Genomic DNA, 18,929 nt, shown 5'->3' on the forward strand with positions numbered 1-18,929 from the left:
CGGGTTGTTTAAAAAGTGTGTTCTTGAGGCCTCCTCAGAAGCTGAGCAGATGCCAGCATCATGCTTCCTGTACTGCCTGCAGAACCGGGAGCCAATTAAACCTCTTTTCTTTATAAATTACTGAGTCCCAGTCTCAGGCCTCTTCTCTTCCCTTCTCTTCCCTTCTCTTCTCTTCTTCTCTTTTCCCTCCCTCCCTTCCTTCCTTCCTTCCTTCCTTCCTTCCTTCCTTCCTTTTCTTTCTTTCTCTCTCTTTCTTTCTTTCTTCCATCCTTTTTCTTTCTTCCCCTTTCTTTCTTTCTCCTTTTCTTTTCCCTTCCCTTTCTTTCTCTTTCTTTCTTTTTTTCCTCTCTCTCTTTTTTTTTTCCTTTTTTTTTTTTTAAAGGGGGCCCCTCTTTTTCCCCCGGCCTGGTGCTAGTGGCACAATCTTGGCTCACTGCAACCTCTGCCTCCCGGGTTCAAGCAATTCTCCCACCTCAGCCTCCCAAGTGGCTGGGACTGCGGGCGCACACCACTATGCCCAGCTAATTTTTGTATTTTTTGGTAGAGATGGGGTTTCACCATGTTGGTCAGGCTGGTCTCGAACTTCTGACCTCAAGTGATCCGCCCACCTCGGCCTCCCAAAGTGCTGGGATTACAGGTGTGAGCCACTGTGCCCAGCCAGGTATTTCTTTATTGCAGTGTGAGTACAGACTAACACAGGTGCCTACTTGAGAGTGGTGGGTGAGAAGAGGTAAAGGATCAAAAAACGACCTATCAGGTACTATGCTGATTACACGGGTGACAAGATTATCTGTACAGCAAACCCCCAACGACACACAATTTACTTATTTTATTTTATTTTTTGAGACAGAGTCTCCCTGTGTTGCCCAGGCTGGAGTGCAGTGGCACGATCTCGGCTCACTGCAAGCTCCGCTTCCTGGGTTCACGCCATTCTCCTGCTTCAGCCTCCTGAGTAGCTGGGACTACAGGTGCCCACCACCACGCCTGGCTAATTTATTTTTGTATTTTTAGTAGAGACGGGGTTTCACCGTGTTGGCCAGGATGGTCTCAATCTCCTGACCTCGTGATCCGCCTGCCTCGGCCTCCCAAAGTGCTGGGATTACAGGCGTGAGCCACCATGCCCGGCCACAATTTACTTATATAATGAACTGCACAAGTACCTCTGAAACATTTTTTTTTTTTTTTTTTTTAAGTGCAGGATCAGGCCAGGCATGGTGGCTCTCATGCCTGTAATTCCAGCACTTTGGGAGGCTGAGGCGGGTGGATCACTTGAGGTCAGGAGTATGAGACCAGCCTGGCCAACATGGTGAAATGCCATCTCTACTAAAAATACAAAAATTAGCCGGGCGTGGTGGCGTGCACCTGTAGTCCCAGCTACTGTGAGGCTGAGGTGGGAGAATCACTTGAACCCCGGAGGTGGAGGCTACAGTGAGCTAAGATTGTGCCACTGCACTCCAGAGCAAGCCTCCATCTCCAAAAAAAAAAAAAAAAAAAAAAAGTGCAGTATCAGAGAGGGCAAGCACCTAGCCCCGGTCACACAGCGGCAGCTGGTAGGCCTGAGAGTCAAGGCCAGGGCCAGCACCTGTGGTCTCTCCATGTCATCCTCTGCAATGTCCCACTGTGCTCAGTGCTAAGCGCAGCCCCAGCCAGCTGAGGCTGCCATGGAGACTTACAATAGTCTGTCACGTAGAAATAGGTGGGTTCTGTCCAGGAGCCGTTGCCCGCGAGGGAGGTGGCCCGGACTCGCACGCTGTAGTTCCCCGGCGACAGCCCGCGCAGCCTGCAGCCCCGTTCCAGAGCGAAGTGCTTGCGGGAGACGCAGAGATGCAGCTCCTGGAAGGAAGAGAGGAGGAGGAGGAGGGTGGCTGAGCTTTGCACATCTGGGAGTGTCCACCCCTAGCAGGGAGCTCACAGCCAGGATCCTATTCAGAAACGATGCCAAGGCAGCAAAGCACAGACTAAGATACACAAGCGACTTTGAGAATTGCAGAATTTCATAACCATAGTGCTATGGATAAGGATATATGCAGAGGTTATCATTATAGATAAGAGCCAGACTTCCTAAGCCAGAAGCTGAGCATTAGACCCTGATGGTTTCTTTTCTTTTCCTTTTTTTTTTTTTTATTCAGACGGAGTTTCACTCTTGTTGCCCAGGCTGGAGTGCAATGGCTCAATCTCATCTCACTGCAACCTCTGCCTCCCGGGTTCAAGCCATTCTCCTGCCTCAGCCTCCTGAGTAGCTGGGATTACAGGCGCTCACCATCACACCTGCCTAATTTTGTATTTTCAGAAGAGACAGAGTTTTACCATGTTGGCCAGGCTGGTCTCAAAATCCTGACCTCAAGTGATCCGCCCACCTCGGCCTCCCAAAGTGCTGAGATTAAAGGCATGAGCCACGGCCCCCAGCCCTATTATCTATTTTCTATTAATATTATTTTCCATAATATTATCTTCCTAAAAATCATTTGTTTTATTTTTAATTGACAACAGTATTATAGGTCAGGCACAGTGGCTCGTGCCTGTAATCCCAGCCCTACGGGAGGCCGTGAAGGGAGGATTGCTGGAGCCCAGGAGTTAGAGACCAACCTGGGCAACATAGCGACACCCCATTTCCACAGAAAATAGAACAATTAGCCAGGCACAATGGTTCGCACCTGCAGTCCCAGCTACTCAGGAGGCTAAGGTGGGAGAATCACTTGAGCCCAGGAGGTCAAAGCTGCAGTGAGCTATGAAGGCTCCACTGTACTCCAGCCTGGGTGACAGAGCTAGACCCTGTCTCTAAAATAAATAAACAAAAATAAAAATAATAGTTGTATACACGTATGGGGTACAGGGTAAAGTTATGATACAGTATAAATTGTGGAATGATTAAAACAAGCTAATTAAATCCTCATCACTTCATGTACTTATTTGTTGTGAGAACATTTAAAATCTATTCTTCTAGCCATTTTGCAATATGTGTTATTAGCTATAGTCACCATTCATCTGCAGAGCAGTGGATTCCTAGAACGTATTCCTCCCGTCTGAAACTTTGGTTCACATCTCTCCTTATTCTTCCTTTGATTGTTTTTTCCCTGACCATTTTAAAATGGAAAAGTGGGCAGAGTGCGGTGGCTCATGCCTGTAATCTCAACACTTTGGGAGGCCAAGGCGGGCAGATCGTCTGAGGTCAGGAGTTCAAGACCAGCCTGGTCAAGATGGTGAAACCCCGTCTCTACCCAAAATACAAAAATTAGCTGGGTGTGGTGGTGCACACCTATAATCCCACCTACTCAGAGGCTGAGACAGGAGAATTACTTGAACCCGGGAGGCGGAGGTTGCAGTAAGCCGAGATTGTGCCACTGCACTCCAGCCTGGGCGACAGAGCAAGACTCTGTCTCAAAAATAAATACATAAATAAATAAAATGCAAAAGTGACTCCTAGCTCACAAATCATTAGAAATCAGGCAGCAGGCCACATTTAGCCAATGGGATATAGTTTACTGACTGACCCCCGGTTTAAGAGATTATATGGTTTGTCCGCGATCTCATAGCTGCAAAGTGGCAGGGCCAGCTCTTGAACTCAGAACTGTCTGGCTCTACAGCTAGTCAGGAGGCTGAGGCAGGAGAATGGCATGAACCCAGGAGGCGGAGCTTGCAGTGAGCCGAGATCGCGCCACTGCACTCCAGCCTGGGTGACAGAGTGAGACTCTGTCTCAAAAAATAAATAAAAAATAAAAAATAAAGAAAGGAAAAAAAGAGAACTGTCCGGCTCTAGAACTTCTCTGTCCCTAAGACCACTGCAGAATATTTTTCCATGTCTCCAGCAAAATTAGAAAAGGGTGGAAATGAAGGATCTGCAGGGCCTATGCCAGATTTCCTGCCTTTCCCTGCAACTCCCAGCCTCTGTTGCATCAGAACCAAATGGATAAATGGGCTTAATGTCTAAGGACAAACAAAAAAGCTCTTTCTTTGCCATGGTGCTGTCTTTCGATTTTTTTTTTTAATCATTATAAAAACAGTTGAAACCCGGGCACGGTGGCTCACGCCTGTAATCCCAGCACTTTGGGAGGCCGAGGCGGGCAGATCACGAGGTCAAGAGATCGAGACCATCCTTGCCGACATGGTGAAACACCGTCTCTACTAAAAATACAAAAATTAGCCGGGCGTGATGGTGTGCGCCTGTAATCCCTGCTACTCGGGAGGCTGAGGCAGGAGAATCACTTGAACCCGGGAGGCGGAGGTTGCAGTGAGTCTGATCGCGACACTGCACTCCAGCCTGGGCAACAGAGGGAGACTTTGTCTCAAAAAGAAAAAGAAAATGTGGTACACTTCGCCTCAAAAATAAATACATAAAATAAAATAATAAATAAAACAGCCGGAATCCACCCAAATGGAGATTTGCAAAGTGGGAAACATACCCTGTGATAAGCACGTAACTAGAGATAATTCCAGAACTTACGAGAAGAGACAGGAGGCTCTCGGGAATAAGACCATGAAACCTGCAAGCATCGAGCCAAAACTGAAAAGTTTTCGAAACAGTTCCAAGCTAATAGTGCATGCAGAGAACCGGGCTGGAACATTTAGGAGGGGGGTGGAGAGTGGAGAAGAGAAAGAAATGTGTAAAAAAAAAAAAAAAAAAAAAAAAAGCCAACAACCCCGTGCTTATCATGTGACAATAACAGCAAGAAAACAAATCAGTCTGGTGGCAGGGGTGGGGGCAGGGAACTCCAGTCCAAAGTTTCTTCCAAGTGGAATGAGTCACCAAGTAGAGAGGGACAAATAAGCAAATATAGAAACCCAAGGTAGCTGCTATCCGGGACAAAGGGGAAATGCATCTTCGTTTTTTTTTTTTTTTTGAAGACAGTGTTTTTCACTCTCGTCACCCAGGCTGGAGTGCAGTGGCACGATCTTGGCTCACTGCAACCTCCACCTCCCGAGTCCCCTGATGTTGGATTATAGGTGTTGCCACAAGAGATACTTGGCAAAAACAAGCTCTTTTGAAAAAAAAAAAATTACTGGTGTGAAAACACCCAGCCAGGCATGGTGGCTCACGCCTGTAATCCCAGCACTTTGGCAGGCGGATCACGAGGTCAGGAGTTCGAGACCAGCCTGACCAACATAGTGAAACCTCGTCTCTACAAAAAGACAAAAATTAGCCGGGTGAGGTCGTGGGTTCCTGTAGTCCCAGATACTCAAGAGGCTGAGGGAGGAGAATCACTTGAACCCAGGAAGCGGAGGTTGCAGTGAGCCGAGATCGTACCAATGCACCATAGCCTGGGCTACAGAGATAGACTCCATCTCAAAAAAAAAGATGCAACTGACCCAAAGGAATCCTGGATCCAGCCATGTCTGAAGCTCTTCAGTTGTTCAGCTCTGGGAGCTAATAAGCTTTTCCTCTATCATAAGGTGGTTTGGATACAGGGGGATTCTTTTTTTTCTTTTCTTTTCTTTTTTTTTGAGACGGAGTCTCACTCTGTCACTCAGGCTGGAGTGCAGTGGCGTGATCTCAGCTCACTGCAAGCTCCACCTCCCGGGTTCACGCCATTCTCCTGCCTCAGCCTCCCAAGTAGCTGGGACTACAGGCGCCCACCACCATGCCCGGCTAATTTTTTTGTATTTTTAGTAGAGACAGGGTTTCACCGTGTTAGCCAGGATGGTCTCAATCTCCTGACCTCATGATCCACCCTCCTCGGCCTCCCAAAGTGCTGGGATTACAGGCGTGAGCCACTGCGCCTGGCGGATACACGGGGATTCTTAACTGCTGGGGGATAACAACACGAAGGAACTAAACTCCAGAGCGTGTAATTTTAACTTCTATGTTACACTGAACAAAGGTCATCCCAAACATTTTATGTTATTTTTTGGAGACAGAGTCTTCTTGCTCTGTCACCCAGTCTGCAGTGTAGTGACTGAGTCACAGCCCACTATAACCTGGTGCTGCTGAGCTCCAGCAATTCTCTCCTCAGCCTCCCAAGTAGATGGGACTATAGGCACAGACCACCACACCTAGCTAATTTTGAAATTTTTTTTGCAGAGATGGGGTCTGGCTATGTTGCCCAGGCTCAAACTCCTGGCCTCAAGCAATCCTCCCACCTCAGCTTCCTGAGTCACTGGAATTATAGGCATGCGCCACCATGCTTGGCCCCCAAACATCATTTTAAATGGCTCTTCATCCACCAATTCTATGGATGCACCATCTTCCATGTGTTCATTCTCCAATGGATGGACATCTAGTGGTTTGCATATTTTGCTACTGATGAAAATCTTGTGCATAGAGCTTTGTTTCCTGCCCCAAATTTGAATTATTTCCTTAGGGCCTACAGGATTAATACATATAGGATAATATATTAATAAACTTTGCAATTATGGCCTCCAGGGAATCATGACTTTCTGTGTCTATGAGGCTCTGGAAGCCTCAGTATCCAGCTGGAGGATGTATTGTACTTCCTCATTCTGGGCTTAGCCACGGGCTCACTTTGCCAAACGGACACTAGCAAATGTGATGTCAACAGAGTCCTGAGAAGTGTTTGTATATGGGGCATGTCCTTCCTTGCCTGGGCAGTGAGAGAACACATGGGGACAAAGCTCCAAGTGCCCCCAGCTGAGGCCCCAGCCATGTGAATGAGGCCATCCGGCTCCAGCCAGACTGGCCCAGGACAAAGGAATCACCCAGTGAACCTGCAGAATTGAGAGAAAGAATAAATGTCCTTTGTTTTAAACCAGTACCTTTGGGGGCAGTTTGTTACACAGCAAGAACTGACTGAAACAATAACTAAAGCTGTCAATCCAAAAAGCTAAACTGCTTTCCAGATAAAATGAGTATTACCTAACATGGTAAAAACCAGAGGCAATCCAAATCCCCAAAAATAAATGATACCCCCAATCATGAGATTAAATTCTACGTAGCAACTACAAATCATAATTCCAAAGGCTATTGTGGACAGAGACATCAAAACGCAGAAGAAAGTAACTCATGAATATGGATTAGAGGCATATGCACGTTTGTGCCAATTAAAAACTAGCTGAACTCTGTATGATAAGGAATTTTATTTTAAAAATGAATGTTGAAAAAGGCAAATCAAGCCATTGATTTAGCAAATAGGGCCCCAAAATAGGCCCAGAATGACAAGTTCAGTAAGGACACTTTCTATTTTGAAAGTTTACTTTTTCTGTGAAGCTGTGAAGGGCCACATATAGTCTCTGTTGTGTATTTTTTTTTTTTTTTTTTGAGACAGAGTCTTGCTCTGTCGCCCAGGCTGGAGTGCAGTGGCACGATCTTGGCTCACTGCAACCTCTGCCTCCTGGATTCAAGCAATTCTCCCTGCCTCAGCCTCCCGAGGAGCAGCTGGGATTACAGGCTCCTGCCATTACGTCCAGCTAATTTCTGTATTTTTAGTAGAGATGGAGTTTCGCCACGTTGGCCAGGCTGGTCTTGAACTCCTGACCTCAGCCCTGTTGCACATTCTTTACAATGCTCTGCAAGCCAGATTTGGCCCACAAGCCACAATAATTTAGAATTACATCTCGATTCTAAATTATTGTCAAAGCCAAAATCTTTGGTTGCCAAGAGTAGATGTGGTCCCAGGAGGGGTAGAGGGAGGTCCACCTGGTTATAGGAGGACTCTCTCTCAAAGTTCCAGGAAATCAGACATTTTGCTATAACCTCTGTTAGCTGTTGGCAAACTCTGGCCCACCAACTAAACCTGGCCCACCACTTGTTTTTGTAAATAAAGTTTTATTGGCACACAACCACACCCATTCATTTACATATCACCCATGGCAGCTTTCTCAATAGAACGGTAGAATTGAGTAGTTGTAACAGAAATCATCTGGCCACGGAGTCAAACATATTTACTATCCAGACCTCTATGGTAAAAAAAAATTGGCAGTTTCTGGATTGGAGTATCAGTCATGCATTTGGATCATGATTCTATTCTTCCAGGTTTTGTGCAGCAACTTAAACTCTGGAAGCCTCAGTACCCAGCTCACTGGGATTAACGTGAGGACATATTATAATTCCTCAGTCCCAAGAGGTATATTATTTTTGCATTTTGGCATTTCTGAAATTGGAATGCATCTTACAAGCAATGCATTTTACAAACACTTAACAGTACTCAGGATCTATATTCTAGGAAAAAATAAAAATAAAATTAGAATTAACAGCACTTTTTTTTTTTTTTTTGGTCTGGCTGTCCATAAAAATAACGAGGCCTCTCAAAATTTCCTAGACGTAATAAAATGTGATCAATGAGATACTCTGTGTAATGTGCTGAACGTGTTTGGGACATACAGTGAGCCCTGGGAAGAGCTTAGCAACCGTTTGGGTTCTTTTGGGTTATTTGTCTTGGATTCTGTGTCTTGTGCATCTCTGCATTCACCCAGCACCTTGCATGGTGTCTGGCTGAATGGAAGCATCTAATGAAAAGTAACTTACAAGGTTTTTTGTTGTTGCTGTTTTTGAGACAGAGTCTCACTCTGTCACCCAGGCTGGAGTGCAATGGCGCAATCTCTGCTCACTGCAACCTCCAACTCCTGGGTTCAAGTGATTCTCCTGCCTCAGCTTCCCACCTTGGCCTCCTGAGTAGCTGGGATTACAGGCACCCACCACCACGCCTGGCTAATTTTTGTGTTTTTGTAGAGATGGGGTTTCACCATGTTGGCCAGGCTGGTCTCAAACTCCTGGCCTCAAGTGATCTGCCTGCCTCGGCCTCCCAAAGTGCTTGGATTACAGGTGTGAGCCACTGTACCCAGCAACTTATAAGGTTTTAAGACTCAAATAACTCCTTCTAAAGTGAAATGAGTCTCCTGTTATGGTGGGAGGTAGACATCATTCAACTTAGAGGACACAGCTGGAAAGCAATGTGAGAAACTAAGAAAAGTAACAAGCTCCTAGATTGGCATTTCTGAACCATCTTCCTGGGAAGTCAAGTATCAAGGCTTTAAGTGCTAATAGCACAGTATCTGATGAGAGAAGCACTAGAATCAGAATTTCAGCAGAGGAAGGAGGTACCAAGGGCAACTCTGAAGGGGCATGCTGAAGTGTGAAGGGACATGCCCAAGAGTCAAGGGCCTTACCTCATCGCCATATCGCCGATAACTCACTTCATACAGCACAATCAGACCATTGGGCTCCTTCGGCTCCTGCCACATCAAGTGGACGACGTTGTTCTCAAAGATTTCGTGCGTCACAGGGCCGACGATGTCATCAGCCTTGGCTGTAAGGAGAGGAAGTGAGAGGCAGGAATGTAACTCTTGGATCAGATCCCACTTCTGCCACCTGCCCGTGGTGCAACCTTGGGCTGGTGACGTCATTTTCCCACATCCCATTTTCCTCGTCAGAGAACGGACATCTAAAACTCATCCCACAAGATTGTTAGGAAGATTAAATGGGTTACTTTCTGCATATAACTTTTTTTTGAGACAGAGTCTTGCTCTGTCACCCAGGCGGGAGTGCAGTGGTGTATTTTCTAAAGTTTACATAATGGTTGCCTATGACTCTTATAATTTAAAAATATGGCCTGGCATGGTGGCTCATGCCTGTAATCCCAGCACTTTAGGAGCTCAAAGTTGGTGGACCACTTGAGCTCAGGCCTTGGAGACCAGACTGGGCAACATGGTGAAACCCTGTGTCTACTGAAAATATAGGCATGGTGGCACATGCCTGTAGTCCCAGCTACTCGGGAGGCTGAGGTAGGAGAATTGCTTGAACCCGGGAGGCGGAGATTGCAGTGAGCCAAGATTGCGCCATTGCATTCCAGCCTGGGCGACAGAGCAAGACTTCATCTCAAAAAAAAAAAAAAAAAAAAAAAAGGCCAGGTTCAGTGGTTCACGCCTGTAATCCCAACACTTTGAGAGGTCGATGTGGGTGGGTCACTTGAGCCCAGGAGTTCGAGACCAGCCTGGGCAATATGGTGAAACCCCATCTCTACTAAAAATACAAAAATTAGCTGGGCATGGTGGCGGACACCTGTAGTCCCAGCTACTCGGGAGGCTGAAGCAGGGAATCACTTGATGCAGGAGGCAGAGGCTGGAGTGAGGTGAGGTCGCACCACTGTACTCCAGCCTGGGCAATGGAGCAAGGCTCCGTCTCAAAAAAAAATGAAGGCCAATGAGGTAAAATACAGATATGCACTGCTCAGAGGGTGGAGAATCTGTCCTTGGTCAGCCTGGATGTCCCACCCCATGACACTCGGACCCCGGAGCAGCAGCCCCACCTTCAGGCATGGTCCTGGCACTGACGTAGGCTGCCACACTGCACCGTTCCTCAGGGGTGTCTTGGTTGCAAGCCTGCAGCTCGATGCGATAGCCCGTGAAGTGTCGCAAGCCGGAGATGACCAGCGACTCCTTGTTCACCACCTTCTCAAAGGGCCTGTGCTCCTCCGGACTCGTGGGCACGCTGGTTGAGGAAGTGTTGGGGAAAGCTGCCACCGTGGGCACAGCTGCCGTCACATTCCCAACATCGCCAAGGGACCTGCGTTTCCGAGATGGCCTGGAACGACAGTAGGACATGCATGATCACACCATCACCATCGTTTTTTTTTTTTTTAATGACACTGGAGAATAAAAGCCTTGATTAAGAAGAAAGATCAGAGTGCAGGAGGGTGCAGCAATGGCGAATATGGATTACAATACAGACTACCAGGAATGACCACCCAGAGCAGCTTTCAAGATGCCCTTGTGAGCATCTGAAGGATTAGAGCAGGCCCACCTCGTGAGGGATGAGTGCTTCTAAGACTGTCAATAGTAGACACACACTGATATTCCCCTCGACATGCTCGATTTCAGGTTTTTCATTTTGCAGATAAATAGGCCAGCCAGGGTCAGTGACAAAAATAAGACACCAAAAGCACGTAAGAATCTAGCTTTTCAGGAAGCCCTGCCAAATGGCATTTGCTCATTGGCCCAAGCTACTGATTGACATCATTAGTTTAAACAGGAAAAAAATACATCTTCTCCTTCTTATGACTGCTTAAGGCACCTGCATAATTTGAGTGATTAAGCTGCAATTCTTAGAAAAGGAATCACATCACTCAAGTCAGGAAGATTAACTCCAAGAAACATCTATGCAATCGGCACACTTCTCCCCATCCCTTAAGAAGATATATTAAACAACAGATGTTGATAGCTAACAAATTTTAAAATACAAAGAAAAAAGGATAAAGAAGAAAATGTAGGCTGGGCGAGGTGGCTCACGCCTGTAATCCCAGTACTTTGGGAGGCCGAGGCGGGCAGATAACCTGAGGTTAGGAGTCAAAACCAGCCTGGCCAACATGGGGAAACTCCATCTCTACTAAAAATACAAAAATTAGCCGAGGCTGGTGGTGCATAGCCTTAATCCCAGCTACTCAGGAGGCTGAGGCAAGAGAATCGCTTGAACCCGGGAGGCGGAGGTTGCAGTGAGCTGAGATCGTGCCACTGCACTCCAGCCTGGGCGACAGAGTGAGACTCTGTCTCAAAAAAAAAAAAAAAAGAAAAGAAAAGAAAAAATATAAATCACTCATAAATCCACAGCCCACTGCTTCCTTTGGACAATTTTTCCCTGTAAATATTATGTGTGAACATGATGAGAATCAAGCCTATTTTATAAGTAAACTTTGTTTACTTATTATATTGGAAGCATTTACTAAATATTTTCCTTTCAACATAACATCTTAACTAGGAGAGAATTTGGGGACTTTTCCTTTTTAATATTAGGGTTTTCCTCCATCACCTACAAAAGTAGTGTGTGCTCCCTGCAGAAAACTTGGAAAACGATGAAAGACTCTAAAATATTCCATTTACTACATGAGTCATCATTCACTTAATCATCCTCCTTATTTTATTTATTTATTTATTTTGAGACAGAGTTTCACTCTTGTCGCCCAGGCTGGAGTGCGACGGCGCGATCTCAGCTCACTGCAACCTCCGCCTCCTGGGTTTAAGCGATTCTCCTGCCTCAGCGTCCTGAGTAGCTAGGATTACAGGAGTCCGCCACCACGCCCAGCTAATTTTTGTATTGGCCAGGCTGGTCTCGAACTCCTGACCTCAGATGATCCGCCCACCTCAGCCTCCCAAAGTGCTAGGATTACAGGCATGAGCCGCCGCACACGGCTTTTTTTTTTTTTTTTTTTTTTTTTTTTTTTTTTTTGCTGTTATAAATATTCCTTTGATCATTGTCTGATTGTCTTATTACTTCCCCAAAGTAGATTCCTAGAGGAAAATATTACTAGGTTCAGGGAGATAAGAAACTCTTTAAGCTTCTTAATACCTACGACCAAATGGTTGTCCAGAAACTCTATATTGACTTGTGGTTTCACCAGCAGGCCATGAGACTGCGTTCCAGGACAATCTCAGCAACCCTAAGCCTTAATAGTTTTTTTTTTTTCTGTGTTTGTTTGTCTAGATCTTTAACCCAAGAGATTAAAAATATGCTATCACTCGACTACGTTATTTGCGGATCTTTATATTACTGAGTGTGACTTCATTTTTCCCTTATTGATTTATTGTGATTCTCCAAAGAATTGTCCCCTCCTTGTCCTTTGTCTGTTTTTCCATGAATTTCTTGTGGTCTCCTTACTCCTGTGTTGTTTATTCGTTAAGGATATTAACCTTTTATGTATCGTGCTATACAACTTACTCTTTTCCATTTGCCAGTAAGCTTTCTTTAAATGATTTGAAGCAGGCTTTCATGTTTATTTGTACAATTTAATATATCAGTAACGTTTTAAAATTTGTTCCTCTACAAGTCATTCTAGATGGGGTTATTATGAGGTGTGCTAAGGTTTTATGGCAATTTTGAAAGGGATCTTTTTCCTTATTTTATATTCTAATTATTGCTTGTGTATCTACGGTCTTTTTGCTTATTTCTATTGTACCTACTTTCCCAAACTTTAACTGATTTTAAAAGTTTGATAATTGGCTTTCTTGGGTTTTCAATGACACACTAGAAGAGGGGTCAACAAAATTTTCCCGTAAAGGGCTAGATAATAAATATTTTGGGTTTTGCAAGCCAAATGACCTCTGTCACAACTACTCTGTCATTGTAGCTTAAAGCAGCCCTAGATGATGTGTAAACAAGTGGGTGGGGTTGCATTCCAATAAGAGTTCATTTACAAAAACAGGCAGCTGGCCCATGGGCCATAGTTTGCCTACCCTTGAGCTAGACACTCTGCAAATAGCAATGAGTTTATTTCCCACATTCCATTCTTTACAACTCTGATTTCTGTTTCTTGTCTTATTACATCGGCTAGATGCCCAGAGAAATGTTAATTAGTAATGATGAGATGGGGCTTCCTTGTTTTGTTCCTAACTCTGCTAAGAATAATTTTAAGAATGACGTTAGCTTGGCTGTTGGTTTAACCTAGGTAACATTTATCTTGTAGAAGAAATATTCTATTATGAGTTTTATGAAGCCTCTTTTTTTTTTTCCTCCCCTTTCTCTAAGTTAGGAATTTTAAATTAAGGTTATTGAAACAGATATGATCTTCCTTGTTGCACCTCTTGATGAAATAGATGATGTTATCAAATCTTCTGATCTTAAACCATCCTTGCATTTTGGAGATAAACAATATTGCCAGTGCAGTGTTTTATTTGGGACATTTGAATCTAACATCACATATTAGCTTGGCCCGTGGCTTTTGTTCAGTGCAGTATCTTTGTCAAGTTCTTTTTTTTTTGTTTGTTTTGAGACAGAGTCTCGCTCTGTTACCAGGCTGGCATGTGCAATGGCGCAACCTCGGCTCACTGCAACCTCTGCCTCCCAGGTTCAAGCGTTTCTCCTGGCTCAGCCTCCCAAGTAGGGGATTACAGGCATGTGCCACCATGTCTGGCTAATTTTTGTATTGTTAGTAGAGATGGCGTTTCACCATGTTGGCCAGAATGGTCTCAATCTCTTGACCTTGTGATCCACCCACCTCAGCCTCCCAAAGTACTGGGATTACAGGTGTGAGCCACCGTGCCCGGCCTCTTTGTCAAGTTCTTTAAGGGTGTTATGTTCATTTCATAAAATGAACTGGGATAATTTTTATAGATTTCTATGCCCTAAAATAGTTTTTATATTATAGGAAATAGTTGCTCTTTCAGAATTTGAAAGAACGTGTCTATAAAACTCTCCGGGCCAAGGGACTTTTTTGAGGAAATTATTTGACACGTATCTTTTTCCAAGGTTCATAACCACTTAATTTTTCTGCTTCTTTTGAATCCATTTAGACAAGTTAAATTTTCCCACCTTACTGAAACTTTCAAATTGAGCAAGTGCACCATTGTCCAAAGAACTTAACACATTAAAATTTTCTTCAGACACTACTTTTATGTCATCTTCTTTCCTTCTGGTTTGTGTTTTCCCTTTGATTATGTTTACCATAGGCTTAGCTGTTATTGCTTTTCCCTTCCTGTCTAACACATTTATACTTTTATAGTTTAAAGTTTATTCCTTAAATTATCAATCCCTTTAAATCTGCTAAGCAACATCAAAGCCAAGCTTTGACAATATTCTACAAGTTAAGGCATGTGATATTCACATTTTCATTTTCCAAAAGGACTTCAATGGAAGTTTCCGTTTCTGCTTTGGCCCAATAGATATGTAAGTGTTTAACTTTTTAACTTTTTTTTTTTTTAGACAGAGTCTCGCTCTGTTGCCCAGGCTGGAAGGCAGTGGCGTGAGCTCGGCTCACTGCAACCTCCGCCTTCCGGGTTCAAGTGATTCTTCTGCCTCAGCCTCCTGAGTAGCTGGGACTACAGGCACACATTACCACGTCCGGCTAATTTTTGTATTTTTAGTAGAGAAGGGGTTTCACCATATTGGCCAGGCTGGTCTCAAACTCCTGACCTCAGATGATCCGCCTGCCTGGGCCTCCCAAAGTGCTGGGATTACAGGTGTGAGCCACTGCGCCCATCCTGTGTTTAACTTTTAACCACCAAGAAGTGAAGTTTTCTGTTTAATCTTTTGAAATTAACTTTTAGTTTCTATTGCAATGTCATCAGAAAATGTGTGGTCAGAAAACAAATCCTACTTTGGAGGCAGTTTGTTAAGATTTTCTTTGTGGTCTTTTTGTGTTAAAAGACCAACAACATTCTAGAATGGAAAAGAAAACAGCTCCACCACTTATCAAGCCAAAGATATATCCGTATTAGCAAGATTCGGATAATTTCTATACAGGCACAAATGGTCTTGTGAAAATAACCAAGACGCTGGTGCTTCATGAATAACTACTGAGAAATTGGTATCTCAACAACCAGAGATGTAAAATGGGCTCATCAAATAGGCCAAATGAGTTTCTATACCAAAAAGATTATAACGAAAAAGACCATGAAGTGGCAAAAGACAAAGCATCAACTGATTTTTTGCTTTTTTTGAGACAGAGTCTTGCTCTGTTGCCCAGGCTGGAGTGCAGTGGTGTGATCTTGGCTCACTATAACTTCCAATTTCTGGGTTCAAGCGATTCTCCTGCCTCAGTCTCCCAAGTAGCTGGGATTACAGGCGTGCATCATCATGCCCGGCTAATTTTTGTATTTTTAGTAGAGACGGGGTTTTGCCATGTTGGCCAGGCTGGTTTCAAACTCTTGACCTCAGGTGATCCGCCTGCCTGGGCCTCCCAAAGTGCTGGGATTACAGGCATCAGGCATGAGCCACGGCGCCCAGCCTAGACAGCATTTTATTATCCAACAATCCCACACTAAACTGGTGGTCTGAACCAAGGGTCCTTCTGCCCCCATCCCCCAGGAGGATATTTAGCAATGTCTGAAGATATTTTTGGTTATTACTACTTTAGGGGGAAGATACACTGCTGGCATCAGATGAGTGGAAGCCAGGGATGCTGCTCAGTGTTGTTGGACAGTGCCCTAGAATAATCTGACCCCAAATATTATTTATTATTATTACTATTATGTATTTATTCTTTTTTTTTTTTTTTTTGAGACAGAGGCTTGCTCTGTCACCCAGGCCGGAGTGCAGTGGCGAGATCCCGGCTCACCACAACCTCCACCTCCAGGGTTCAAGCGATTCTCCTGCCTTGGCCTCCCAAGTAGCTGGGACTACAGGTGTGCGTTACCACACCCAGCTAATTTTTATATTTCTTGTAGTAACGGGGTTTCACCATCTTGGTCAGGCTGGTCTCGAACCCCTGGCCTCAAGTGATTGCCCCGCCTGGGCCTCCCAAAGTGTTGGGATTACAGGTGTGAGCTACCACGTCCAGCTGTGGCCCCAAATATTATTAATAGCAGGACTGAGATTGAGATCCGCTTTGGACCAAGCCCGCACATTTTTAGACGGTTCTTGGCTACAGTTGGTATTGCACATAGCCACTAGAGGGCAGCTCAGGCCACACAGGTGCTGGGAAAAAATAAATAAATAAACACGATGCTAAAGGAGGAAAAGCTCTCCAAGTGGTCCCAACTTGCCTCTTTAATCTCACCTCCTGTTCCTCTCAAAAGCCCACGACAGGTAAACATCTCCTTGCCTTTCTCCCAAGTTCTCCAAGCTTTTTCTCTCTGCCAGGACCCTACCGCTTCATTCTGTTAAGACACAAGTTGAAAAGAAACGTCCCTGGCCGGGCGCGGTGGCTCACGCCTGTAATCCCAGCACTTTGGGAGGCCGAGGTGGGCGGAGCGCCTGAGGTCGGGAGATCGAGACCAGCCTGACCGACATGGAGAAACCCTGTCTCTACTAAAAGTACAAAAATCAGCCGGGCGTGGTGGCGCATGCCTGTAATCCCAGCTCCTCGGGAGGCTGAGGCAGGAGAATTGCCTGAACCCGGGAGGTGGAGGTTGCGGAGAGCCGAGATCGCACCACTGCCCTCCAGCCTGGGCAAAAAGAGTGAAACTCCATTAAAAAAAAAAAAAAAAAAAAAAAGAGAAAGAAAAAGAAAAGTAAAAAGAAAGAAAGAGAAAGAAGGAAGGAAGAAAGAAAGAAAGAAACAAATGTTCCTGACTCTCCTCCGTGGAATTCAGTGAGCGACACGGTGTTCTTTTGTTCATACCCTGTCGCCCCTTCATGAAAATATTCTGTTTCCAGATCAACCTCCCTTCATGGTGTAGGAGCTGCTGGGTCGGGGCACCCAGCCGCGGGGAGCTCAGACTCCGGGGACCCCCACCCACTTCTGCAAATGCACGCAGGAGGTGCAAAGAGATGTTTAGTGAGCAAACAGTGGCTGCAAACAGTGGCTGCAAACAGAAGGCTGGGAGGAGGTACCCAGGAAGCACTCCCATGATTCTGTTTTAGCAAGAGTGTGTTAGTGAAGGTTTCTCCCCACGTTCGTGCCCAGATTTCATTTCAGAGTGAAGGCATTGGATTTCTGAATTGGTGAAGCATCTGCTCTCCAGCACAGCAGCCCGCCGCATGCAAAAAGCCGCAGAAACCCCTGGGTTCTCCAAGGCATCTGCCTGGCACGCCACCGGCCCTGCGCGGAGCAGGCACCAGGGGTCGCACAGGTGAGTCATACCTAGGGTCCTCGGCACCAGTGCCTGAAGAGGTTTTTCTGTGGAAATAAAACCAACTCCTTTGAGGACAGAGGGAACTTCATTAGACAGACCACTGGGCTGACACTTGGAGGCCACATGTGTCTGAGTAAGGGCACCCTGGCTTTGACCCTGGACCACTGGCTCCCATCACTTGCTAGAGGGAGTGAGCTACATCTTTCCCAGCAGGTGCAGGGGTCCAGCAAGGGAAGGGGAAGAAATCAGAGAAAATTCTCCCCAGAGACGGCCTGCCGAGGTGGCCCTGGGATATCAAATGTGACTACATGTGGACATCGCAACTGACTCAGCCACTTCTCCAAGTCTGGCAGAATTTTTATTTTCTTTTCCTTCTTTCTCTCTCTCTCTTTCTGCTTTCTTTCCTTTCTCCTTTTCTCTTTTTTTCTCTCTCCCTCTGTCTCCTTCCTTCCTTCCTCTTTCTCTTTCTTTTACTTTCTTTCTTTTTCTCTCTTTCCTTCCTTCATTTGCTTTCTCTTTCCTTCCTTCTTCTTTTCATTTTCTTTCTCTCTTTTCTTTTTTTCGTTTTTTTTCTTTTTCCCTTCGTTCCTTCCTTCCTTCCTCCTTCCCTCCCTTCCCCCTTCCTCCCTCCCTCCCTTCCTTTCTCTCTTTCCTTTCTTTTTTCTCTTTCCTTCCTTCCTTCCTTTCTTTCATTCATTCTCTCTTCCTTCCTTCCTCTTTCCCTTCCTCCCTTCCTTCCTCCCTCCCTTTCTCCCTTCCTCCCTCCCTCCCTTCCTCCCTTCCTTTCTCTCTTTCCTTTCTTTCTTTTTTTCTCCCCTTCCTTCCTTCCTTCCTTCCTTCCTTCCTTTTTGAGACAGGGTCTTGCTCTGTTGACCAGGCTGGAGTGCAATGGTGCCATCATAGCTCACAGCAGCCTCCAACTCCTGTGCTCACGCAATTCTCCCACCTCAGCCTCCAGAGTAGCTGGGACTACAAGGCATGCACCAACATGTCTGGCTTTTTTTTGTTTTTTTTTCCTTTTTTAGTAGAGATAGGGTCTCACTCTGTTGCTCAGGCTGGTCTCCACCTTTAGCCTCAACTGATTCTCCCACTTCGGCCTCCCAAAGTGCTGGGATTACAGGAGTGAGCCACTGTGCCCAGCCAACATTTTGTTTTTAACAGGTGAAACAGTAACCACTTGGATGCCTGGGCTGTCCCACTGAACATTCTTTTGGACTCAGGGTCATAGGGGAAACATGCAACAAAAAAAGAAGAAAAACAAAAGAAAAAAAAAAAGAGGATTCTTACACATTGGTGGTTCTGGGAGAAAAGTCTGCTCGGGTGAATAGCATTGGTAAACATCTGAACAGACACTTTAAATTTTTTTTAGAGACAGGGTCTCACTCTGTCACCCAGGCTGGAGTCCAGTGGCGCCATCATCGCTCATTGTAGCCTCCGTCTCCTGGGCTCTTGTGATCCTTCTTCCTCAGCCTCCCCATGGGCTAGGAGTTCAGGCATGCATTACCGTGCCTGGCTAATTTTTAAATTTTTTTTTTTTT

At 45.4% G+C, this 18,929-nt stretch overlaps 1 protein-coding gene across 1 annotated transcript in view; it reads right to left on the bottom strand.

The window, feature by feature from the left end:
* Window positions 1-18,929, bottom strand: part of INSR (insulin receptor) — a 169,187-nt gene that overhangs the window by 17,779 nt on the left and 132,479 nt on the right. The window contains exons 10-13 of the mRNA XM_058425747.1: window positions 17,400-17,435; window positions 10,197-10,471; window positions 9,058-9,197; window positions 1,674-1,833 (exon numbers count right to left, since the gene is read on the bottom strand). Coding sequence (XP_058281730.1) covers window positions 1,674-1,833; window positions 9,058-9,197; window positions 10,197-10,471; window positions 17,400-17,435 — 611 coding nt within the window. The remainder of the gene's footprint in view (window positions 1-1,673; window positions 1,834-9,057; window positions 9,198-10,196; window positions 10,472-17,399; window positions 17,436-18,929) is intronic.

This window comes from Hylobates moloch, unplaced genomic scaffold (genome assembly GCF_009828535.3).
Source record: "Hylobates moloch isolate HMO894 unplaced genomic scaffold, HMol_V3 SCAFFOLD_12, whole genome shotgun sequence".
In the NCBI taxonomy this organism is placed as follows: domain Eukaryota; kingdom Metazoa; phylum Chordata; class Mammalia; order Primates; family Hylobatidae; genus Hylobates; species Hylobates moloch.